Source organism: Hypanus sabinus, chromosome 5, assembly GCF_030144855.1.
Source record: "Hypanus sabinus isolate sHypSab1 chromosome 5, sHypSab1.hap1, whole genome shotgun sequence".
Lineage (NCBI taxonomy): Eukaryota > Metazoa > Chordata > Chondrichthyes > Myliobatiformes > Dasyatidae > Hypanus > Hypanus sabinus.
The window spans coordinates 98,951,923-98,979,007 of NC_082710.1; the positions used below are offsets into that span (position 1 = coordinate 98,951,923).

Sequence of the window (27,085 nt, forward strand, 5' to 3'; positions counted from 1 at the left end):
GAACAGCGTGCCTCTGGGGCCAAGGTGCAAAGCTCAGTACTAACAGTCACACATAGCACATACATACGTGTTGTTATGATAGCAGAAAGCATACAGTTAGAAAAAAAATATAAAAATAATAACAATACAGCCCAAGTCCCTGAGTGTCGTGGTCTGTTGATTGATGGCCACTGAGCCATGTTTCTGCAAGAACAAGCCGCAACAGTTCCTGATCCTGCACAAGTACAGCCACAGACTAACGTAATTCAGCTTTTCACCGGAGAACACTGGAGAGTAACACCAATGAGAGGGGCCAGCCTCCGAACAACTACAGAATCCAGTGGCACACAACAAACTCCGGCACCTCCTTCACCAACGACCCTAAGGCAGATGGGCCTTGTCAGTACAACAACTGAGTCGATGCAGCTTCCCCACCATCAGTCTCACCAATGAGCCAGTGAGTTGGACCCGCAGTATTCTGCTTTACCAATGTCCAACAGGGTCTTATGATGACAAGAAAAATGTCCAAGCCAGTCATTCCACCATATGCTGGACCGCACACTATCTTCATGCATTGCCTTCGATGCCCTATTCCCTGGGTGAATAAAGCAAGCTGCATACCGGGTGCACAGCAAATCCAGCTCTTCCACTATCCAACAGCTTGCTGGTGGAGTAGGCCTGCCATTCTTGATGTTCTTAATATCCAGTGGTGTCTTGTGAATATAAAAAAGGAACATAAAGGTTGAAGAATTGCAGCTTTGGTTGGCCCCTGAGAGGCCATTGCATCGGACTGTGCTGTCATCATACCAGCCATGAAGGAAAATTACTTTAAGACTTTGTCACCCTTTTAAAGATTGTGCCTGTCTGGGTTTGCATGTTTCAAAGACTGTCTGTTCAGAGTCCTTGCGTAAATGTCGTGCAATTTAAGATTCACATATATCAGTCCTTACCTCTTGCCGTAACAGCTAGAACTCAAAATAGGACCCAAAATCTAACTGCTATTTTCTAATTTCAAAGATAAACAAAGTCTTGTTAAGGCATGAACCAGATTAGCAGCTGATGGTAGCAAACCAGAAACTGCCATTTTTTTCAGGTGCACAGTTTATCTGGGTATCAAGTGGAACCATTCTTCAGATCAGTGGGAGTTAGAAGTCCTCTTCACAACTAACTTAAGTTCCAAGAGTCAAAACAAAATCTGGAGTAAAATTGGACTCAACTTGCTGGGCAACTTTGGCACTCGTCTGCAATAGAGAATGCACATTGTAGTTCTGGCTATTGTGCCTGCTTTCTATTTTGCTCCCTGTTTAGAAAATAGTCTATGCCTTTGCTCCTACCAAAATACGTAACCTTACACTTCCTGACACTGTATTCCATCTGCCACATTTTTGCCCATTCTCATTATCTGTCTTACTGCAGACTCACTGATTCTCAACACTGCCACCTCTCCTCCACCTATCCTCGGATTGTCTGCAAACTTGGTCAGAAAGTCATTAGTTCTATCATGCTAATCATGACACCGACTCCTGCAGAATGCCACTAGACATTGGCAGCCAACCAGAAAAGGCCCCCTTTTTTCCCACTCTTTACCTCCCATCAGTCAGCCAATCTTCTATCCATGTGAGTACCTTCCCTTTAATACCATGGGTTCTAGTTTAGTAGCCTTATGTGCAGCACATTGTCAAAGGCCTTCTGAAAATTCAAGTAAATAACATCCACTGACTCTCCTTTGTCTATCAAGGAATTCTGATTGTGCCTACTTTATCTTGTGCCTCCAAGTACCCTGACATCTCTTCATTAATATTGGAGTCCAATATCTTCCCAACCACTAAAGTTAGTCTAACTGGCTTTTAATTTGCCGGCTTTTCCCTTCTTGAAGAGAAGACTGACATTTGCAATTTTCCTGTCCTCTGGAACTATTCCAGAATCTATTGATTCTTAAAAGAGCACTACCAATGCTTCCACAATCTCTTTAGCTACTTCTTGCAGAACCATTGGGTGTGGTCCGTCGTGTCCAGGTAACTTACCACCCTTCAGATCTTTCCGCTTATCCTTAGTAACAGCAACGATGTTCACTCTGCCCCCTGACACTTTTGAATTGCTCACATTCTGCTGGTGTCTTCCATAGTGAAGACTGACACAAATACTCAGCAAGTTTGTGTCACGTTTCATTGTCCCTTCTCATTACTACGTCTCTAGAGTCATTTTCCAGCAGTCCTATATCCAGTCTCACTTCTCTTTTACTCTTTATATTATTGAATTTTATATTATTGAATTACATTTTTGGTATCCTCATTGATATTATTGGCTAGCTTACCTTTATATTTCATCTTTTTTCTTCTTATGGCTTTTTTTTTTAGTTCCCTTCTGTTGGTTTTTAGAAGCTTCCATATCACCGAGCTTCTCACGGTTTTGCTACATTATCTGCCCACTCTTTTGCTTTTATGCACTTTTTGACTTCCCTTCTGAGCCACAGTTGCCTCATCCTCCCTTGAGAATACTTCTTTTCCTTTGGGATATATCTATGCAGCATTTTCCAAATTGCTCCCACAACTCCAGCCAGTTCTGTTCTGCTCTCATCCCTCCCAGTTCTCCCTTCAAATCAACTTTGACCAGTGCTCTTTTCATGCCTCCATAGTTCCCTTTACTCCACTGTAATACTGATACATCTGAGTTTAGCTTCTCCTTCTCAAACTACAGGGTGAATTCTATTATATTATGATCACTACCTCTTAAGGGTTCCTTTAGCTTAAACTCTTTAATCAAATCTGGTTAATTACACAACACCTAATCCAGAATTGCCTTTTTCCTAGTGGTCACAGCCAAACATCGCTCTTAAAACCCATCTCATAAGCATTCTACATTTTTTTTCTCTTGAGATCCAGCACAAACCTTATGTTTTCCAACTACCTGCATATTGGAATCCTCCAGACCTACTGTAACATTGTTCTTTTTACATACCTTTTCTACCTTCCATTGCAATTTGTACCCCATATCTTGGCTACTATTCGGAGTCTTGTATATAAGCACCATTCGGGTATATTTTACACTTGCGGTTTCTTAACTATACCCACAACAATTCTGCATTATGTGATCATTGTTCCTCAGAAGTGGTGTTAATACTTTTAGTACATAGAACAGTACAGCAAAAGCCTACAATATTGTGCTGTATTTATTAAATACCTAACTGAAGTAATCCTTTCTACGTGACCCTCTATTGTATGCATAATTATGTGACTATCTAAGAGCTTCTTAAACAGCTCTATCATATTTGCCTTCACCACCACCCCTGGCTGTGCATTCCAGGTATCCACTGTATTCTCCATAAAATAAACTTGCCCTGCACGTCACCCTCTTACCTTAAATGCCTGCCTCTTAGTTTAGATACTTCAGCCCTGAGGACAAGATACTCACAGTCTACTCTATCTGTGCCTTTCATAATTTCATGACGTTCTATCAGATCTCTTCTCAGCCTCTACTGCACTTGAGAAAATAACCCAAATTTGCCCTGCCCCTTCTTATAGCACATGACCTCTAATCCATCCCATTGAATCTCTTTCTGCACACTCTCCAAAGCCTCTACATTCCTCCAAAGAGGACGCCACAGAATTTGAATGCGATACTCCCAATGTGAACTTACCCTAATCAGAGCTTTATAAATTTGCAACATATCTCCTGACTCTAGAACTTTGTATCTCAATTAAAAAACACAAGTGCATCATGTGTCTTCTTTATAACCCTAGCAACTTTTTTAGCCTCTTTCAGGGAGCTATGTTCTTGGACCCCAGGACCCCTCTCCTCATCTGCGCTGTTAAGAATCTTGCCATTATCCACTTACAGTTGATCTCCCCAAGTGCAGATCAAGTTCCATCTACCATTTCTCCACCTCAATGTGCAGCTGATATACTGTACAATATATATATATCCCACTGTCTCCTTTGCCAGTTTTCTACTCTCTACTCCATCCACAAGCACCACCAATCTGTCACCATGGCTTGTTCCACTTGTTGCACCTTTGGAGTTTTCAATTCCTCCCTGTGGTCAAATGAGCTTCCTCTGGGTGCTTTTGTTTCATCACATCTGAAAGATATACAGGTCGGTAGATTAATTGTCCCTAGTGTATGTCTGAGAGATAGAATCTGGAGGGAATAAAAACTGATTAATGCAGGATTAGTATAAATGGATGCTTGAGAATCAGTGCAGATTCAGTGGGCCAATGTTTCTGTTTCCACATTGTATTTATTTCTCAATGAATCTCTGAAACTGCTTTATTCAATACTCTTGGGCAGTAAGCAATGTGTCCAGGAAAGGTATGATGGAATAATTTAATCTATTTAGAAAAAACACTGAGCCAATTTGGTTGGAAGTTGTTCACCTAGTATTGATATGTTTTGCCACCTCTTTTCTCAGACTTGGGTACTTACCAGTAGGATAGTTATTAAGTACTGGTTAATTTTTAGTGGTAACTGTTACACAGCTTCCATATGCTCCAAAGAATACTGTCTTCAAATTGTATAATAATGACGATTTAATCCAAGTATCTTACTTTCCTCAGAAGTTGATATACTTAATTCCATAAGTTTGTTTCTTTCCCAACTTTTGAATTAGTGTAATTAATATAATGTATATTAAGTACAGAAGGACTAGAAGAATTGGCAGCAAAACTGATGTCTTGAATCAAATACTTCAAAACAAATTAAAAGACAAATTTCAGTCCAGCATTATCTCTAGGCAAATACGCATTCTCAATAGAATTTAATAATTGACTATTTTCATTTTAAGTAACAGTATGTTTCTCACTCTATATTCCATAGAAGAATTGTATTTGAAAGAGCAGGATAAGTATTTTTAGAGGATTCTCTGTAATAATTTAGTGAATCATAACTTCTTAAAGAATTATTCCTGATCAATGCCTCTTCAAATCGTCCCTCAACATTCTTTGGTCAAAGAAGAATTACCTTAGATTCTCTAGTCTTTGGTAGTTAGATTTCCATCCCAAACACCAGTGAAATGGATTCTGTGTTGGCTGAAATTGGTTGAATGTTTCCTAGTGAAGTTCTTGTTATTGTAATTCTCTGGAACATCATTTCCACAATCTGTACTCTAGAATTGATAGCCTGACTTTCCACTGTAGTTCCATTGTGCCCAGAGGGAGAGCAGAAGCTATAGATTTTTTAGAATAAAACCCTCTGAGTTTTGCAAGGCTACTCTAGTACTGGTTTATTCAGCCCATTCATTCAATGGAGGATTAATTACAGAAAGCATAACTATTTAAATCTACTTAATTATTTGCAATCACTCTCCTGAATTGTTAAATACACTCACTTTGGTTTCTAAATAGCAGAGGTGAGAATTTTTGGATGACAGCTGTGACACCCAGTAAACCTGGGGTGGGCTGGTTCTTACTGGAGCTCGCAAAACAGATTCTAGGGACAAAGCTGCACCCACTCAAGCTAAAAATGGGTTCAAGAGGAGGTAATCAGAGAGCTCGCATGGCTCATTGATCAGAGAAAGATAAGAAAGAATGAAATGGAGATCAATTAGAATTCGCTCCATCATAGAAAAGTAACTGAGCTACATATGTCTACTCATATCAAGGGGGAAACTATATGAACATTTGATCAGTGTTTATTTTAATTATGATCTGTTAGAAGACCCTGTATATATTGATTTTAAATGTCTGTAATAAAGTACGCAAGAGTCTAAATCAAATTTTAAACAATTACCCTATGGAGCAAACATTGCTGTCTAATTCTATTCCCAACCCATTTTTATGCAATTATTCTTTAATTTACGCAACACTGGGGTTTTATGTTACATGAGTTTACGCTTTCTTGGGTCATATTTGGGTATTGTTACTAATGCATTCCCTGTGGCTTTGAACGACTCAATCTAATCCTGTTGAAGTACAGTATATTCAGATGCTTCCCAGGAGAATGATAATTGGTAATGCATGAGTATGGAAGGAGCTGGGTGGCAGGGTTTCCAAAGAGAGTGATGGGGTTAAGGAATGAGCTACTAAAGGAGGTGGAAAAGGGAGGCGTAATTATGTTTAAAAGAAATATTTGGGCAGGTACATGAATAGGAAAGGTTTAGAGGATTGTGGGCCAAAATCAGACAATGGGATTAGTTTAGATCAACGTCTTGGTCAGCAGGGATTGTTTCTGTGTTCAAAGATTCCATGCGTGGGCCATAATTTGCTACCAGAGCAGTGGTAATGTAAAAATAGTGTACTGTGATTTTGTCTTAATTGATGCAGCACCTTTGGGTGCAGTGTTAAACTTTAAAATCCTGTTTAGATACACCCCAGCATTCACTTAATTGCAATGAATTCTCAGCATACTGTCAGTTGCATTGTTAAAACATGAAAGGTGGAAGCCTATATTTGAGTGATAAACATGAAGTACATTCACCCACAAAATGTGGAGTATTCTCTTTTCAAGTGTACATGATAAAAAAAATTAATTGCTGTCAAAATATTTCTAGTACTTAAAAATAACTATTAAAAGTGTCAAACCTCAATCCTTAATGTACTTACTGCAAATTAAATTTAAACCTAACCCCAAACTGTAAACTTAATTCATCTTTGCTTTTCCTTTGTCTATATTCTTGTCATATTCCTGCATGATTCTTATTTCTGTGAATGTACTTCATTTGGTATTAGATCCATTAGATTTGCAGTTCATTTTTAATGATTATATTTCCACAATTTATTGGTGTGATTGGTTATGGGGATATTTTACTTTATTTGATTAATTTAGAGATACAGCACAGCGTTGGCGCATGGCCTAGAGGGCAAGGCATCTGACTGGTAACCTGAAGGTCACTGGTTCGAGCCTCAGCTGAGGCAGTGTGTTTGTGTCCTTGAGCAAGGCACTTAGCAACACATTGCTCTGCAACGTCACCAGTGCCAAGCAGTAAGTGCCCTTCCCTTGGACAACATCGGTGGCGTGGAGAGGGGAAGGCCTGCAGCTTGGGCAACTGCCAGTCTCCCATACAACCCTTCCCAGGCGCAGATCCATGGTCTCTCGAGACGAACGGATGCCACCAGAGCACGGAGTAGGTCCTTCAGGATCTTTGAGACATGCTGCCCCAGCAACTCCTAATAAAGCTAGCAGAATCACGGGACAATTTACAATGACCAATTTCCCTACCCGGTAAGGCTTTGGGCTGTGGTAAGAAACTACAGCACCTGGAGGAAACCCACGCATTGCACAGGAAGGTCCATAGAAAGACTCCTTACAGAAAGGCACCAGAATTGATTTCCAAACTCCAGAACGCCCCAAACTGTAATAGTGTTGTGCTAATCACTACGCTATTATGGTGCTATATAAATGTAGATTTTATTTATATATATATATATATATATATATATATAAATGTAGATAAACATAAATGTCTAGAAACAAAAGGGCTATTAACTTGCCCAGTTAGAATGAGAACAATGAGTATTCTGCTTACTGCCCTGCCTCTACATAACACATAAGATTCAAGTGGTCATATGCTTATTAGCCTTACATGGTTATCATATTGCAAGAGCAAACACAAGGAAATCTGCAGATGCTGGAAATTCAAACAACAACACAGAAAAATTGCTGGTGGAACACAGCAGGCCAGGCAGCATCTATAGGGAGAAGCGCTGTCGACGTTTCGGTCCGAGACCCTTCATCAAGATATTGCATCATATTGCAAGATGGTAATCAATGAGCTGCATCACTATGGAGGGGCCTGGCAAGATCAGGTTCCTGTTTCATGAGTTAAAGTTGGGTTGGCTACAGGAAGAGAGGCACCGATTGGGATTTCCGCATCAATCTGTGCAGGAATTAAATCTAGATCGAAGGAGATCTGTGACGATGACTGTCATTGTGACAGGAGTTCATGGAGTGCATAACTGGTGAAGAATTTCACCCAGCATTTGTAAAACATTGTGCGGCACAATAACATTTAAAGTCCAGGTTCTTGCATCACCTGCTTCAGTTCTGAAATACTTTGTTTGTTGTATTGCTATCAATTCACACTTAGCAGCAGCCATGTCCATTTACATTGCACAAAATGGTGATCCAAGACTGGAGAGTCAACAGCAGCAGGATATTGAGGCTAAACCTCAGAGGGAGATGTTGGCACTGATGACCAAACCTGATCAAAAAGAGATTTTAAGGAGGGTCCTGAATGTCTCTCACAGAGAGAATGTCTGGTAGAACAGCAACCAGAACATCTGACTTTGCCAGTTGAAGACACAGAAGTCATGGTGGAAAAATTACATGTGCAGGATCCAGTTATAGGACAGTACTTACAGAATCAGGTTTAAATATCACCGGCATATGTCATGAAATTTATCAAATTGATTATATTTTTGGAAGAGATATTATATACAGGTACAGGTGTGGATACAGATGGAACGAATTGTGAATTATATCAAGAATTATCACTTTAAGGACTTGCTTAGACAGAAGACAACCATTCAACTATCATAGTGGAAATAGCAAGTTGAATTTGGTTTAAATTAGGATGTGGGGAGCAGAATTCTAGTGATCTTAGATTTGGAAAAAGTGGAAGATGACATGTAAAAGGTGATGCTCTAAATATCTTTCACAGAAAATGATCTATTCATGATCTTGGTATCGGCAAGTAATGCCATATATTGCTGGAAAGAGAAACAAAGTTAATATTTCAGGTGTGCTTGCTCCAACTTGAAACATTAGTCCCGGTTCTATTTCTGCAGATATTGCTTGACCTACTAAGTGTTGCCAACACTTTCCCTTTCTTTATCAGATTTCTAGCATCTGAGTTTGTTTTATCTTCCTCAACAATGTACTTAGTTTCACAACAGTATTAATACAAGTTATTCTTTGTTAAATAACTAGCTTCTTTGTTTATTTAATCATTTCTATGTCACCTATTATGAATTCAGCCCAGGTTTTAAAATTAATTTTCTCAGCTTTTACTTCTCCATGCACGAGGAACCTCAAACTGTCACAAGATTGTCCAATTTGTATTTTGTTTAGAATAATTAGCTATTCTATAGTTTCAATTCTGTTATTCTATGATACCTTATAGAGTCCAGCATAGAAACAGGTCCTTCAGCTTATTTAATCCATGCCAAATGATTTAAACTGTCTACACCAACTGACCTGCATCGCGATCATAGCACTCCATGTAGGCCTCCGTTTGTCTTGATAGACCACAGATTTGTGCCTTGGAAAGTTTCCGGGGCACAAGCCTGGGCAGGGTTTTTTTTAATGGAAGACCGGCAATTGCCCAAACTGCAAGTCTCCCCTCTCCACGCTACCGACATTGTCCAAGGGAAGGGCATTAGGACCCATACAACTTGGTACCAGTGCCATCGCAGAGCAATGTGTGGTTAAGTGCCTTGCTCAAGGACACACACGCAGCCTCAGCCAAGGCTCGAACTAGCGACCTTCAGACCTTCACTAGACGAACATCTTAACCACTTGGCCACACGCCAACACAGCACTCCATACTCCTGCTATCTATGTATCTATCCAAACTTCTCTTAAACATTGAAATAGAGCTTGCAGCAGCACTTCTGCTGGCAACTCATTCCACACTCTCACAACCCTTTGAATGTAGAAGTTTCCCCTCATTTACCCCTTAAACTGTTCACCTTTCACCCTTAACCCATGACCTCTGGTTGTAGTTCCACCCAACCTCAGTGGAAAAGGCCTGCTTGTGGTTACCTTATCTATATTCCTATCATAATCATATCTGATATGATAAGAATTATTGTCTGATGTTTTCATAGAACAGAGTTCAAATTTATTTCATGTTAAATAAGCAGCACTTACATAAGCATTTTGAAATATCACAAACTTTAATCATTATTTATCAATGCAAATGTTGAATTTACTGAAATGCCCACATATTTGAAAGAGGTTTTATAAGTATGTAGGCAGTAATATATGATAGAAACAGAAACCAATTAAAAGTGACTGTAACCAGTTTGGAAATAATAGTTTCATCAAATCACCTGCTATTTAGTTACATTGCTCAGTACTCCAACAAAACTTACAATGCAGATTAAAATATTTATTAATACCTATTCAGTTGGTGATGACATTGCTGCTGATTCAGAGTGACAATTGAAAATGCAAGCGAAATCTGATAACTTAGCAACAGAATCAGAAAAAAAGATCCAGCATCATTAAGGCTATTGTCCTTTGATTGATTCAAGTTGTGTGTTTGTATTTTATAACAGATCGTGTATTTGGCTGCCACCTTGCTGTCCTCTGCAAGCGTGAGGGAACCACTGTTCCAAAATTCGTGAAACTTTGCATTGAGACTGTGGAAAAAAGAGGTAGGCTTCTATTTATCATTGCTTGTTTGTAACTTTCAATAGAATTGCTTACTGATGACACTATCAAATTTCCTTACTGTGTGAGTTTCTCCTGAGGTAAATTGTGATATTATAGGAAGATTTATTTTACTCTTCTTTGTACTGTACTCAATAGTCACTTAAAGTATTTTTCCTGCACCAGGGTTCAGGATATTTGCCAAAGTGAAGGAAAGGGAGCTAGCAATGATATGATGACAGTTTATATGAAGTATAAACATTTGTCCACAATAGACAATGAGCAGGCACTATTAAAATGTTAGACAAGCACTTTAGCTCACTAATCCCACAGGGCTGCTGGATGATTTGGAGGGTGGGTGATATTTTTTCTGGCACTACTCATTAGCTCATCTGCCTGTGAACTCTAACTTGTCAATAACAATAACTTTAATATCTTTCATTAAGTTTTAACTAAGCTTTGTTAATAAGTTGCCTTTGGTTCAATCTGGCAACTGTACTTCATCACAGTCACTTTATGTCAGCAAAGAACACCATGAATACAATTGCTTGGAGGAACTACGCAGAGCTAATTCTGAGTCTGTTCATGCAGCAGAAACAAAATGTTATTTACCCAGCACATGCATAGCAACTATCCAAGGTGAATCAGAGATTCACATTAGGTGATATGCATGGCAAAGCCTGGATATTAAAGATTTATTCTTGTATGCAATTAAAATAAAATAGCTATAAAGTGTTATAGCTAGCACCAAACATAATAATTTTTTGTGAATCACCATTCAGTGAGATCTGTGTTCAGTACTTGTAATGTGCTGGTGCACATTGGCACCATTTGTATTATTGGCACAGATTATAATGTACAACAGTCTGCAGGTGGTGCACAAGGTACTACTTGAATATGGTGTTGTAAGGAAACCTTACTTGAAGGGAGTATTAGATGATTCCCTTACTAATTATTTATTGGGGACATAAAAGATAAAGGTCAGAAATTCCTTCAGGCTCTTTTTTCATCTTAAATTAGCCAGAATATACAGAATCTTAAATATATCTGTTTCAGCTGTGTACAACCCCAGGCCCAATCTCAGCTTTATAAAACTGTCCATGATTAACTTTGGAAGTGGTTTCAGAATTTTTTTTTAATTCTTTATTCCCAGAAGACTATGGGTGCTTAGCTGTTGAATATAGTAAAACTAAGTTAGATAAGGCCCTTGTGGCTAAAGGGATCAGAGGTATGGAGAGAAAGCAGGTACAGGGTTCTGGGTTGGATGATCAGCCATGATCATACTGAATGGTGGTGCAGGCTCGAAGGGCCGAATGGCCTACTCCTGCATCTACTTTCTATGTTTCTGTGTTACAGTTTGATCTGGACACCAGCGGACTGACAGAAGAGTTTGTGATTAGGTAGGAATAGATCTGCAGAATCAGCCATGACATTGAATGATTGAGTAAGCCAGAAGAGTTGTATAGACTAGCATTGCCTCAACTTCCTGTGTTTTTAATGCTCTTAGCTACCAGAGGACACCAATGTTATGACTTCACCATGGTCACAACAATGTCAGTATCTGCAACAAAACTGTCACACTGGTGATAGAGTTCCAGTCAAGACTTACTCTTCTCTAATTTATGTCACTTGGTAATATTTGTAAATGAGTAAAAAATGAAATTTATGGATAATATCATTTGGTTTCTCAGTATCAACTTGGCTGATATGTTAATACTCTTCACTTAGAAGTCAAATAATCTTCAGTCTGTGAGTCAAAAACTCAGGGATTAATTAGAAATCTTCAAAATTTGACAACAGTGCAGGTGGGGAAACAGTTAAGCTCTCCAATGAAAAGGAATGAAGTTGATTTTAAATAGCAGAGTTACTTGCTGAAGGGATCGTCAAAGGTAAATATTCATTTCACCAGGAGTCTGACTAATCTTGCAAATTCTGGTGGCACCAAGTATATTGGCACTAATTAAAATTTGCCAATCATGTACCTTTGTCAATGGTGATATCCTTCAAATGAGTCATACATCCAGGACCATAAGGATGAAAGAGATCCCTTGGCATTGATTAATCAAAACCAGCGAGTTCTCCTAATATCCAATATTCCTGTCCAAAAGCAGATTAACTTGTCACTCAATTCATTTGATGTTGTAAGTACCTTACTGGTGCATTTACCTTCATAACAAGAGCAACTACACTTCAAAAATAATTCATTGACTGTGAAGCTCTATAAAACTGTCTTGAGAATCTGAGGACTAATCATTTCATAGATTATTTCCTTTTGATACCTGGGAAGCTGTGAAATGTACAAACCTTGTATTTCATTATACACACACAGAATTGTAGATGAAGTGATTCCAGGTGGATGTTTAGCTCAACTAGTTTTCAGCTTCAGAAATAAGCTTGTCATTAGCAAATACAACAGCTTGCAATTGGTATATTACCTTGACGTACAAAGCTTTCCACATCATTTTACAGCGGGGAAAAGTTCAGAAAAAAAAGATTGAAAAAAACTACCCCTCAACTGATGAGAAGAGGCTACAACAGCTGTCAAGACAGATTTTGAAAATAAAGGTCGTCAATTTAGCAAGGAATTTCAAAGGGTTGAGTTAAGGTAGCTAGCGTTCTAAAACAATGAATGCTGTCAGCTCCTTTCCCTCAGCAGAACAAGGATAGAGTTCCTGGTCCTTGCCTTCACTCCAGCAGCCCCTGCATTCAGCAGATCATTCTCTGCCCTTTACGCATTTCTGCTATTTCCACCACTAGGCACCTTCTCCTCTCTCCCCCTTTCAGCATTTCACAGGAACTGTTCCCTCTGGGCCTCCCTGGTCTGCTTTTCCATTTACACCAACCACCACCCCCATCCCCCTTCTCATCTCACTTCTCATTTAAAACACAAACTTTGCAGTGTTTGTTCGTTTACTTTTATCCCACTATCCAAGGAGCCAAACAGTCTTTCAGATGAGTCTGTGGTCATTTGCCCTTCTTCTAATCTTGTATACTGTTCACAATATGCTCTCCTGTACAATGAAAGAACCCAATTGCCCATTGGGTGAATGTTTTGCAGATCATTTGTATTCATTCTGCAGGAGTGACCCAGGGCTTCCTGTTGTCCATCACATTAACTCCCCACCTTACTCTCACTCTGATCAGACAGCCGCTGGCTTTCTATTACTGTTCATGCATTATGTACCTTGTCATATAACATAGGCAATAATGACCATGATTGTACTTGGCAAATTTTTCTACAGAAATGGTTTGCCATTGCCTTCTCCTGGGCAGTGTCTTTACAAGACAGGTGACCCAATTATAATCAATACCCTTCAGAGATTGTTTGCCTGTTGTCAGTGGTTACATAACCAGGACTTGTGATGTGCACCAGTTGCTCATACAGACATCTACGACTTGCTCCCATGGCTTCACATGACCCTGATTCAGGGGCGGAGGAGAGGTTTGTGAGGGAGGCTAAGTAGGTGCTACACCAGCATGCCAGCAGAGGGAAGGAGTACCTTACATCTCCTTTCATGGAGACATATCTCCACCCCACCACTCTGCTACTATATATACAATGAAACCCAAGGCATGCTTGAGGAACAGCACATGATCTTCCCTCTGGTCACTTTGCAGCCCTCTGAACTGAATTGTGATTTCTGCTGCTTTCAATAACTTCATTTATACCTGCATCAGTTATCAGTCTGCAATAATAATTTTGCTTGTTTATTTCCCCCTTTTTTTCCCTCGAAGAGTGAAAGATCTGTTGGGTATATCTTCTTGCCCTGTATTTTGCACCTCCTTCTTAATATTGTCAAACTGTGACTCTATAACTGTTCTCATTTATTTATTGATCAGATAACCTTGTTTACAAAGTATCTCCATGGTCACCCCAGTTTTCTCCTGTCAGAGACATCCCACTGCCCACTCTCCCTGCAGTTAGTAAGCTCCTTTTGTCTCCTTCCTGGTCTGAAACATTAGCTTTGTTTCTCTTCCCACAGGTGTGGCCTGACCTGCTGGAATTTCCATCTTTTTCGATTTCTAATATAGCCACTCAGTAAATCATTCACTAGAGTCTCTGAATTTAAACTTGCAAGTACTTTTGAGTCTTTACCAACTATTGTCAATGATGCCTTTTGCTACATTGGATTCTTTGTGATACAGGGAGAACAATCTCCACAGTAAGGAGTGGAAATATCTTTCGTATCTGAAACGCTCAATCATACATACAGCCTTTTCACAATTGTCATATTCTGGGACTATCTCTTTCTGGGTTTTCAAAAACTCAGTGGGGAACAATCAAACTTTTGGGTCAGAATTCAAAGAGCTAATCTCCGTATTGGTATATAAATGCTTCATTTTCAGTTCCTTGCACTGGCTTCATGGAATTATAATGAGAACGTCATGGGGACTGGTTTTCCCACCATATTTGGATAAACTTGAACATGAATCATAAGTTATGAATGCAGTTTTTTGGTCTTTTTGAAAAAAAAATATAGGCATTCTTTATCGTCATTCTACTGCCTTTGCAGAGCCGGAATGTAGAGACAGTTCATTTTTAAATTTGATGCTCCAACACGAAAATCTTTTATTATGTTTTTTCTGCAAATTGAAATTGACCCAGTAAACATTGTCATTTTGATGAGAAAATGCTTTGAAAATTGAGGCAAATGTATATTTTCTTATACCAAAACTCAAATGTTGCTTTGGAAGGCATTTATTAAGGTGCAGAATTCATCAGGTTAGACTGAATTAATGAAGAAAGCTAAAACAGCCCCATAATTTTAAGAATGTATTTAGAGTTGGCATTCATGAAGGAAAGCTTTTCTTCAGCTGGTGCATTCTCATGGAGAGTTGTAAAATGTAAAGCAATACACATTGACTGCACTCAGTATCCATTCTGGCAAGTTTTAAAAAGAAGAATAGTCATCATAAATTTTTTTATTTATTTATGTCAAACTGTACCAGCTTGTTTTTTCTTTTACTGTCCAATATAAATATTAATTTCCTTGAAAGTATGCAATATTTTGCATTTTTCTTACACTGAGTTAAATAGCTGAGAATTTTTGGTCTACTTTTTCAGTGCTTTTCTCCACCAACTATGTCAACTCGCTGAGCAAGTAGAGGGGGGAGGTATCTCATTTTGATTTTACTGTAAGTCACCAAATGAGGTGAGAGTTACAACGATGCAAGGAATCTGTCATAATGAGTCTCAGAAAAGCAGAAGTTTTCAAGGTACATCAGTATTTTCAAGCATAGACTAAAAACACAACAAATTCAGAAAATTCATAGAGAATTGCTTCAGTTAAAATTAGTTTTTGAAGTCTTGAAATTTGCTTTGGAGATTGGATGCTCTGAACATGGGTAGGCACAATATCTGATTATTTTTTAATTGAGATACAGCACAGAGTTGGCCCTTCTGTCCCCGATTTGATCCTAGCCTATAATCATGGGACAATTTACAATGACCAATTTACCTACCGATGTCTTTCGATTCGATTTCTAATATAGCCACCCAGAGGGGAGGAAACCCACGTGGTCATGGGGACAATGTACAAACCCCTGACAGGCAGTGGCATGAATAGAACCCTGGTCGCTGGTACTGTAAAGCGTAATACGAACCACTATGCAACCGTGCCACCCACAATTTGTTATTGGAGTAAATCCAGTATGGAACGCCCCTTCAGCGTCCACTTCCAATCCTCACAGCTTAACAAATATCTCTTGTCTATGCCAAGATAAGTGGATGTTAAACAAGAAACTTGGCTTTGACTTAACTTCGAAACACAAAAAAGCCTTAATTTAAATCAGTTTGTGTTTAGGTTTCCCACAATAGAATTCCTTTGAAAATATAGGTCACATATGGTCCAAATGAATTACATTCTGTAACATTTTCTGTTATCTACTGAACATGTATATAATTTGTCCTGACTCAGTTTCATTATGCTATGACCAGTGAAAATGTAAAATTAGATCATAACCACAAGAGATTCTGCAGACGCTGGAAATCCGGAACAACACAAATAAAATGCTGGAGGAACACAGCAGCTCTGGCAGCATCTATGAGAAGAATAAACAGTTGACGTTTTGGGTCAAGACCCTTGCCCTGAACTGAGGAAGAAATTAGAGCATACTGTACCAATGAAAGTTATTTAATATGTGGTATTTTGGAGATCAGGTATTGATTATATTGATTGTTGAGGTTAAACCAAGGGTACATTCAGAATTGATGTCCTAGGGTGGAAATCTAAAGCTGAGGGTTCTAATATCTCAAAGCTTTGCACACTGTGGTGCAGCAATTAAGGGGAAAATGCATGAGACCAAAACTGGAGAAAGGCAAAATTCCTCATGAGGGTGAGGGGGATGAAAGATTTTAGAGATATGGAATGGGAAGGCCATGAAGAGATTAGAAAGAAAAATGTGAAATTTTAAACTGAGGTAATGAATGACAAAATTAATTGTCACTCCTTTAAGATTGGGGCAGGTATCGTAGTGTATCAGTTAGCATAACACTATTACAATGCCTGAAACCCTGGTTTAATTCCACTGTTGTCCTTAACCAGTTGTTGGCGCATGGCCTAGTGGGCAAGGCATCTGACTAGTAACCTGAAGGTCACTGGTTCGAGCCTCAGCTAAGGCAGTGTGTTATGTCCTTGAGCAAGGCACTTAACAACACATTGCTCTGCGACGTCACTGGTGCCAAGCTGCATGGGTCCTAGTGTCCTTCCCTTGGACAACATCGGTGGTATGGAGAGGAGAAGGCCTGCAGCTTGGGCAACTGCCGGTCTCCCATACAACCCTGCCCAGGCCTGTGCCTGGAAACTCCAGGCGCAGATCCATGGTCTCTCGAGACCAACGGATGCCACCACGATGTCCTTAACCTGTGACCGCTTGGGTTTCCTCTGTGTGCTCCACTTTCTTCCATAGTCCAAAGATGTACAGGTCAGTAGGCCAAATGAGTGGCATGGGCTCTTTGAGCTGAAAGGGCTGTAACCAGGTGTGGTAAACTATGTGTATACCTGTCTGGACACACCCCTCTGCTGACTGCTCCTGTGGCTCCTCCCACAGACCCCTGTATAAAGGCGATTAGAGGCACTGTTCCTCCCTCAGTCTCCAAGAGGTTGCGGTCACTTTTGAAGCTAATAAAAGCCTATCGTTTGCCTCCCGTCTCCGAGAGTTATTGATGGTGCATCACCAGGCTGTACCTCTGAATGAACATAGAGCATAGAAGGAACAGGCCCTTCAGCTGAACGGCTAACTAATCTAATCCCTTATGCCTACAAAATGTCCAGATCCCTCCATTTTCCTCACATTCACATGCCAATCTAAATGTCTCCAAAAAGTCCTTAATTATCAGCATTTAAAACCACCTAAGGCAGAGCATTCCAGTCACCAACCACTCTCTGTGTAAAAAAACACTTGTCTTAAAATTTTCCTTTAAAATTACCTCCTCGCATTTTAAATAAATTCCCATTGGTACTAGACATTTCAAACCTGGGAAAGCCATACTGCTGGTCGATTTATCCCTCTCATAATCTTTTAAATCTCTAATTGAAATCCCCTCAGCTTCTGCCACTCCAGAGAAAGCAACCCAAGTTTGTCCAACCTCTTGTTATAATGCAACACACACCCTCTAAACCACGCAACGTCCAAGTAAACCTCCTCTGCACACCCCCCAGAGCCTCGACATCCTTCCTATAATGAGGTGACCAGAACTGTATGCAATATGTTATGCTGTGACCTAACCAGCGTTTTATAAAGCTACAACATAACTTCCAGACATTTTAACTCAATGCTTTAACTAATGAAGTCAGGCAAGCCTTCTTAACCATCCTGTCAACCTGTGTAGCCATTTTCAGGAAGCTGTGAACTTGCCTGCCAAGACCCCTCTGCTCCTCAAAGCTTTTAAGGATCTTTCCCTTAACAGTGCACTGTCTCTTTACATTTGACCTACCAAGGTGCAACACTTCGCATTTCACCAAGTTAAACTCCATCTGCTATTTCTCTGCCCATATCTGCAACTGATCTATGTTTCGCAGTATTCTTTGTCAGTCATCTATGCTATACTGAACACCATAACTCTTCATATGATTTGCATGCTTACTAACCCACCCATCTACGTTCTCATCCTGGTCATTTATATACACCACAAACAGCAGAGGTCCCAGTACAGATCCCTGCAGATCACTACTAAACACTGGACCTCTAGCTAGAATAACTCCCTTCAAACACCAACCTCTGACTTCCATAGGCAATCCAGTTATGAATCCAAACAACCAATTCACCATGGATACCATGCACCTTAATCTTCTGGGTGAGCCTTCGATGGGGGACCTTGTCAAGTGCCCTACTAAAAGCCATGTATACAACATTCCCACCTCTAGCTTTATCAATCATTCTCATCACTTTGTCAAAAAAACTCAATCAAGTTAGTAAGACAAGACTTGCTCCACACAAAGACATGCTGGCTCTCTCTAATTAGGCTATAGTTTCCCCAAAGCTCATAATCTGTATCCCAAAGAATTCAGTCCAGTAACTTCCCCACCACTGACATCAGTGATTGTTTACACAGAACATGCCAACATTTACTTTATTTCCTTGTAGTTCAGTGAAGAGTCTCTTCACTGTTTTTTGAAAATTCTGTTTTTTTTGTAATGACATGGTTATCCATATGCCAGGTTTAATCTCCAGTGGTATACAGCACCTAGAACGAGTGAACAGAAATACTAGTTATGATGTTAATATTCATCAGATCAACTTTTTATTGATCATCTGAACAAATTAAAATTCATGTTTATATTACTTATTTTTTACACGTTAAAAGTTCAGACAGAAAAATTACAGTATAGATCAGGATTAGTTAGTTAGTTACTGCCCATTATGCAGATGGTGTTTAGGGCACAAGCAAAGGTCCTCCATCTCTGTCTGTCCTTGGCCATACATTGTTGCATGCAGATATGCAGTAGAAGGAGTCTTCATTACTGTTTCCATAATAATCCTTTTTTGACTAGTCAGGGTTATTAGCCCTGAGATGAGCCCTCGAACCTGGAGGACAAGTGGACCACTCTTAATATGGCCTCAACTCTTTGAACTGTTTGGCATGGCTGACCCTACCATGAGCCAAAGCATAAAGCCCTGACTCCAGTCAACATAACTCTACAGGGCATTGAAGCAAGCAAGTCTCCAAATCCCATGACAAGGTTGGGATCCTGTTCAAGGTAGTTCAGGAGTTCCCAAACTTTTCTATACTTTGATCCCCTACCATTAACCAAAGGGACTGTGGACCACAGGTTGGGGACTCTTGGGATAGATGCTAAATCACTTAGTCCATTAATGTTGTTATAAATGATTCTAAACTTTCTGCAACTGATACTAAGAGCAGTTCATCCCAGATTAGAAGGGTAGGGAACTGAAGAGGAAGACAGCAGTAATAGGGGATTCTATAGTTAGAGGAACAGATAGGCGATTCTGTGGATGTGATAAAGAAACATGGATGGTAGTTTGCCACCCAGATTCCAGGGCCTGTGATGTTTTTGAACATGTCCACAATATCCTGAAAAGGGAGGGTGAGCAGCCAGAAGTTGTGGTACATATTGGTATCAATGACATAGGTAGAACAAGAGAGAGGGTCCTGAAATCAGAATACAATGATTTAAGAAGGAAGCTGAGAAGCAGGACCTCAAGGGTAGTATCCTCAGGATAGCAGCCTGGGCCAGTGAGACTAGGAATAGAATGAAGTGGCAGATAAATGTGTGGCTGAAGAATTGGAGCAGGGGGCAGGGATTCACATTTCTGGATTTTTGGGACTTCTTCTGGGGCAGGTGTGACCTGTACAAAAAGACACATTGCACTTGGATCCGAGGGGCCCCAATACTCCTGTGGGCAGGTTTACCAGAGCTATTGGGAGTGATTTAAACTAATTTGGCAGGTTGATGGGAACCAGTTTGATACAGCACATAACATTTGGAATAAGGTGGACAAACTCATGGTGCAATTAGAGATTGGTTGGTATGATATTTTGGGCATCAGTGAGTTGTGGCTGAAAGTAGCCCATAGTTGGGAGGATAGTACCAAAGGATATACTTTGTCTGAAAGGACAGGCAGGGAGGCATAGGTGGTGGTGTGGCTTTGTTGGTAAGAGATAGAATTACACCATTAGAAAGAGGTGACGGAAGGTCAGAGAATGTTGAATATTGGTGGGCGGAGCTAAGAAACTGCAAGGGTAAATAAAACATTATGGGAATCATATAAAGGCCTCCAAATAGCCAAGATAAGGGGTTGAGATTGCAAAGTGAGCTGAAACTGCATGTAATAAGGGTAATGTCACAATTGTAATAAGGGATTCAATTATGCAAGAGGATTGGGAAAATCGAGTTGGCCTCAAATCACAAGACAGCCAATTTGTTGAATGCCTACTAGATGGCTTTTTAGATTCACTTGTGCTATGCAAGGAAATCTTAGATTGGGTGTTGTATAATAACCCAGATCTTATTAGGGAGCTTAACATAAAGGAACCCTTAGGAGACATAACATGATTGAATTCATGCTGCAATTTTAGAGGGAGAAGCATAAGGCACATGTATCAGTATTGCAATGGAATAAAGGGAATTACAGAGGCATGATTGCGGAGCTTGCCCAGGTGGATTGGAGGACGACACTGGCAGGGTTGATGGCAGAACAGAGATGGCTGAAGTTTCTGGGAATAGTTCACAAGGTGTAGAATCACAGACGAAGAAGTTCTCAAATGGCAGGGGTAGGCAACCGTGGCTGACAAGGAAAGTTAAGGACTGTATAAAAGCCAAAGAAAGGGCATATAAGGTAGCAAAAGTGAGTGGAAAGTTAGATGATTGGAATGCTTTTAAAATCCAACAAAAGGCAACTAAAAAAGCTATAAGAACGGAAAAGATGAAAGCCAGTAATATAAAGCAGGATACTAAAAGTTTTCTCAGTTATATAAAGAGTTACAGAGAGGTGAAATTTGGTATTGGACCACTGGAAAATGATGGTGGTGAGGTAGTAATACAAAACAAGTGAACTTAATGAGTACTTTGCATCAGTCTTCTCTGTGGAAGACACTAGCAGTATGCCAGAAGTCCATGAGTACCAGGGTGCAGGAGTGAGTGCCATTGCTATTGCAAAAGAAAAGGCGTTAGGCAAGCTCAAAGGTCTTAATGTGGATAACTCACCTGGGCCAGATGGCCAGATACATCCCAGAGTTCTGAGATATAACCATATACCATATAACAATCACAGCATGGAAACAGGCCATCTCGGCCCTCCTAGTCCGTGCTGAACCCTTAATCTCACCTAGTCCCACCTACCCGCACTCAGCTCATAACCCTCCACTCCTTTCCTGTCCATATACTTATCATGATGTTGCTGCAAAGATAACAGATACATTGGTCATGATCGTTCAAGAATCACTTGATTCTGGCATGGTCTTAGAGGACTAGAAGATTGCAAATATCACTCCAGAAGAAAAGAAGACAAAAGAAAGGAATTATAGGCCAGTTCATCTAACACTAGTGATTGAGAATGTGTTGAAATCTATTATTAAGCATGAGGTTTCAGGGTACTTTGAGACTAATGATAAAATAAGTCGAAGTCAGCATGGTTTCTGGAAAGAGAAATACTGCCTGACAAATCTGTTAGTTTTTCGAGGAAGTAACAAGCAGGGTGGACAAAGGAAAGGTAGTGGATGACATTTACTTGGATTTTCAGAAGGCATTTGTTGAAGTGCCACACAAAAGGCTGCTTTACACGATAACATCCTGCGGTGTTACAGGAAAGGTACTAGCACGGACAGAGGAATGGTTGACAGGCAGGAGGCAGCGAGTAGGAATAAAGGAGGTCTTTTCTGGTTGGACTGTCAGTAACTACTGATGTTCCTCATGGGTCAGTATTAAGACTGCTACTTTTCATATTGTTTGTCAGTGATAATGGAATTGATCGCTTTGTGGCAAAGTTTGTGGATGATATGAAGATAGGTGGAGGGATAGGTAGTGCTGAGGATGCAATGCAATTGCAGCAGGACTTAGACAAATTGGAAGAACGGGCAAAAAAGTGGCAGATGGAATACAGTGTTGGGAAATGTATTATAATGCATTTTGGTAAAAGGAACAACAGTGCAGACTATTACCTAAATAGGGAGAAAACTCAAACATCAGAGGTACAGAAGGACTTTGGAGTCCTCGTGCAAGTCTTCCAGAAGATTAATTTACAGGTCAAGTCTGTGGTAAAGAAGGCAAATGCAGTGTTGCCACTTGTTTTAAGGGGAATAGACTCTAAAAGCAAGGAGATAATGCAGGTGTATGGGTTTGAGTGGGATCCCGGATCAGCCATGATGGAATGGCAGAGCAGACTCGATAGTCTAATTGGCCTAATTCTGCTCCTATGTCTTTTGGTCTATACTTGTTTAACAAACTCTCTAGCATTGTACTAAGGAGGTTGGTGAACTGGAAACCTCTGCAAATCTCTATTAGGAAAAGCTTTTTCCTATGTAGCTCCAATAATATTCCTTGTGAACAAAATCAATTTGGTGGTCATAATTTGTCTTGAAATACAGTGCATTCTTGCCAGACAAAAGAACATTAATGAAGGAGAAATGGGAGAAGGCAGGTGTGGGAATCTTGTACCACACTTCAGTCAACATTAGATGAAATATTAGTTAGGTTATAGCTGTATTACTACATGCAGTTTTGGACACTGCACATTAGGAATGATTTGATTATACTGGAGAGGGTCTAGAGGAGATCCACCAGAACGTTAAGCAACAAACAATTGGCTGAAAGAACTCAGAGGGTTAAGCAGCATCTGTGGGAGGAAATGAATTGTGATTTTTCAGAGTGAAACTCTGTGTGAGGTTCAAAAGTGTTACAGGTAATGTGTTCCAGTTTCTAATAATTCTCTGAGTCAAAAGGCTCTTCTTCATATCCCCTCTAAAGTCTTAATCTCTTACCCATATATCATTAAGCCTAATTTTAGACATGTTAAGTCATTAGTAAACCATAAGAACACAAGCCGTAGGAGCAGAATTAGGCCATTCAGTGCCCAATCGCTAGTCTGCTCCATTGCCCATCATTGCCAATTTATTACCCCTCTCAACCTCATTCTTCTACCTTCTCCCCATAACCTTTGACACCTTTACAAATTAAGAACCTGTCAACTTCCACTTTAAATATTCTTAATGATTTGGTCTCCTCAGCTATCTTTGGCAATAAATTCCACAGATTCACCATCCATCCTCTGGCTAAAGAAGTTTCTCCTCACCTCTCTTCTAAAGGGACAGCCTTGTATTCTGAGGCTGTACCCTCTAGTCCAAGATCCCCCTCCCCATAGCAAACTTCCTCTTCATACCCACTCTAACCAGCCTTTCAATATTTATTGAGATCCCCTCCATTCTTCTAAACTCCAGCGAGTACAGGCCCCAAGATATTATATGCTCCCACCCTCCCATACATCAACCCTGCCATTTTCTGGACCATTGCTGTGAACATCCTTTGAACCCTTTCCAATACTAGCACATCCCTTCCTAAAACTACTGACAATACTCTAAGTATGGTCTGACCAATGCCTTATAAAGTTTCAACATTACAATCTAGTTTTTTTTTATATTCTAATCCTCTGAAATGAATGCTAAAATTGCATTCATTGATGTAAACACTGATGTTCGAAGTTCTCATACCCTTGATCTATATTGCCAGCTCTACCTAATACTGGAATTGGCTCATATTGGCCCAACATCAAAGCAATCGTCCCCAATACATTAATTCTCTAAGATTCTTCTACTGTGAAATCCAAGAATACAGTCCAACATGCATAATGTCATCTTATCCCTGTTCTACCCCTAAAAATAAGCATTAAATCTGCCCTATTTACACCATCTAAAAGTAATACTCTGTCCATAGATGTCATGCCAAATCTACCAGAACTCAAGCACACGCTTCTTTCTCTAATCTCAGGGACAGTCCCAAAAATGGTTAGTCAGTTTCCTAGTAAGACCGCTCGGCATAACACCCACATTCTTACTAATATTTTTTAATTATTCTGAATAGGCATCACAAGAGATGTCTTTGCACACATAACACTTGAAGGAAGAAATCAATGATCTGGCTGGCATTGTGGTTGTTGCCGTTTTAGGTAATTCACCAGTAAGATCACCCAGCTTTTGACACTGCTCAATGTTTAACTAATATGTTACCTATATTCGTCACTGATCAAATACTAGTGTCATGTAAAGTATGTATTGTTGAGTATACAGGATAAAAGGAAATGCAAAATAGATGAAGGTGTCATGGAGTATTGCAGTTTAGAAACTGGTCTGTCAGTCCAATGTGTCTGTGTTGGTTATCAAGTACCTTTCTAAAAGAGTTCCTTTTCTAGTAATTTTCTCATATCTTTTCGCATAATGACATTTCAGACACTTATCTACATACTTAAGGTGGTGATGCTACCTATAACATTTCTTAGGTAGTGTGGCCTGGATTTCTGGCACTGTCTGAATTAAAACAATCTACCTCAATACTTGTCTAAATCACAACTTCTAATTTAAACCAATGTCTTTTGCTAATTGAACATACAAAATAGAATATTACAACACAATAATAATGTGGGGCTGAACTTTCAACCTGCTCTAAGTTCAATCTAACTTCCCTTTCACACAGAGCTCCAATTTCTGTCATTTATGTGCCTAGCTATGAGTCTTTTAAATGTCCCTAATTTATCTGCCTCTATCACTACCCCTGGAAGTATGCTTCATGCACCGCTCTATGTGTGAAAAATATTTCTGACATACCCCTGACTACCATTCATCTTAAAGTTATATTTGCCATTTCCACTCTGGAAAAAAGTCTCTGACTGTCTACTCGGTGAGGGGAGAAGTTTCTCACTGTCTGCCCAATCTATACACCTTATAATTTTCTACACCTCATTCAAACTATCCTCTGTTCTTCTCCAAAGAAAACACACCCAGCATTTCCATTGCTGTAATGTTTTATCAAGGCACAATAGAAAGTTGCGCACAGAAACTTGTCCTGTAATTTGATAGGGCGGTTAGAAAGTCGTATGGTGTATTGGCCTTCATTGGTCAGGGGAATTAGTTCACGAGCTACAGGGTAATGTTGCAATTCTATAAAACTCAAGTTTGACCACTCTTGGAGTCTTGTGTTCAGTTCTGGTCCCTTCATTATAGGAAGGATGTAAAGGCTTTAGAGAGGGTACAAGGGAGATTTATTAGGATTCTATCAAGATCAGAGAACATGTCTTATTAGGATATGTTGAGCAAGCTAGGGCTTTTCATTTCGAGCAAAGGAGAATGAGAAGCGACTTGATAAAGGTGTATAAGATGATAAGAGGCATTGATAGAGTGGACTGCCAGCACTTCCTTTGCCAGTTTCAAAATGACTAATACAAGTAAGCGTAATTTAAGGTGATTGGATGGAAGGGGAGTCAGAGGTAGTTATTTTACACGGAGATTGGGAGGAGCATGGAACTCTCTGCCAGGAGCAATAGTGGAGGCAGATACATCAGGGACATTTGAGAGACTGTTAGTTAGGCACATGGATGATAGAAAAATGGAGCGATATGTGGGAGAGAAGGGCTAGAATGACCTTAGAGTAGTTAAAAGTCAGGACAACATCATGGGACATACATTCTATACTTTCTATGGTCTCACAACATTCTCTTCAACTGTTAAGAAGGGAGGGGAGTGGAAGATGTCTTATGGTGGAATCTCATTGAAGATGGCAAAAATTGTGAAATATAATCCGTAAATGTAAAGGCCGGTTGAGTGGAAGGTAAGGGGTGGTGGGGGGGGGGGGGTGTTTATTTTTGCTCTAGCTAAGAAGAGAGGGGTGAGTGCAAACACAGAACAGTACAGCACAAGAACACACCCTTCAGTCCATAATGTTGTGCTAAACTAATCAAGTTAGTGTTCAAATGCTCAACTAAACTAATCCCTTTTGCTTAAACAATATTCCTATTGTTCCATTTCCTGTACCTTCATGCGTCTATCTATGAGCCTCTTGAGTGTCCCTGTCATATTTGTCTCCACCACCAAGACAGTACATTCCAAACACGTACATGCTCCATACATCTCCTTTGAATTTACCCTCTCTCACCTTAGATGCATGCCCTCTAGTAGTAGACATATCAACTCTTGCTAAAAGATTATGGCTGTCTCCTCTATCTATCTCATAAGCTTATAAATCTCTGTCAGATCTCCTCTCAGTCTCTGCTGCTGCAGAGAAAGCAACACAAGTTTTCCCAGCCTCTTCTTATAGCAAATACCCTCTAATCCAGGCAGCATCCTGGTAAATCTCTTTTGCGCCCTCTCCAAAGCCTTGATATCCTTCCTATAATGGGGCAACCAGAACAGAATGCAAAGTGCACTTGGCTGCATCTTGGATATTGCATTCTGGAAGTGACGGAAATAGCTAAGATGCTTTAAAGAGATCTGCCAACTCTGATTAGGTAAAAACACAGATATTCTAGAGGTACTGTGAGGAAAGCCTTACTGTCAGTGATAGAGATGGAAGAACTAGGAGAATTAAACGTATTTTTTACTGGAAACAAAGTGGGAGGAGTCAAAGTAGCTCTGTGAGTCTGTGGGTTTGTAATGGTTGTTGATTACCAAGCTGTCTCCTGAAGCGAAGAAAGGGAACTTTCAGAAATGGATCATGTGCAAATATTCTCTTAGGCAGTCCTATGACTATAGTGCTTGACAAGGCAGGTGCAGCGACATTGATTTTTTTCTCAGCAGGGGTGTTCAGAACCTCCAAACAATATTTCATAATATGTCGTTCAGCCATTCAGGACTG

At 39.9% G+C, this 27,085-nt stretch overlaps 1 protein-coding gene across 1 annotated transcript in view; it reads left to right on the forward strand.

Moving 5' to 3' along the window:
* The window catches only part of arhgap15 (Rho GTPase activating protein 15), a 728,119-nt gene that overhangs the window by 489,759 nt on the left and 211,275 nt on the right, over window positions 1–27,085 (forward strand). The window contains exon 11 of the mRNA XM_059970253.1: window positions 10,193–10,291. Within this exon, the coding sequence (XP_059826236.1) occupies window positions 10,193–10,291 (99 nt within the window). The remainder of the gene's footprint in view (window positions 1–10,192; window positions 10,292–27,085) is intronic.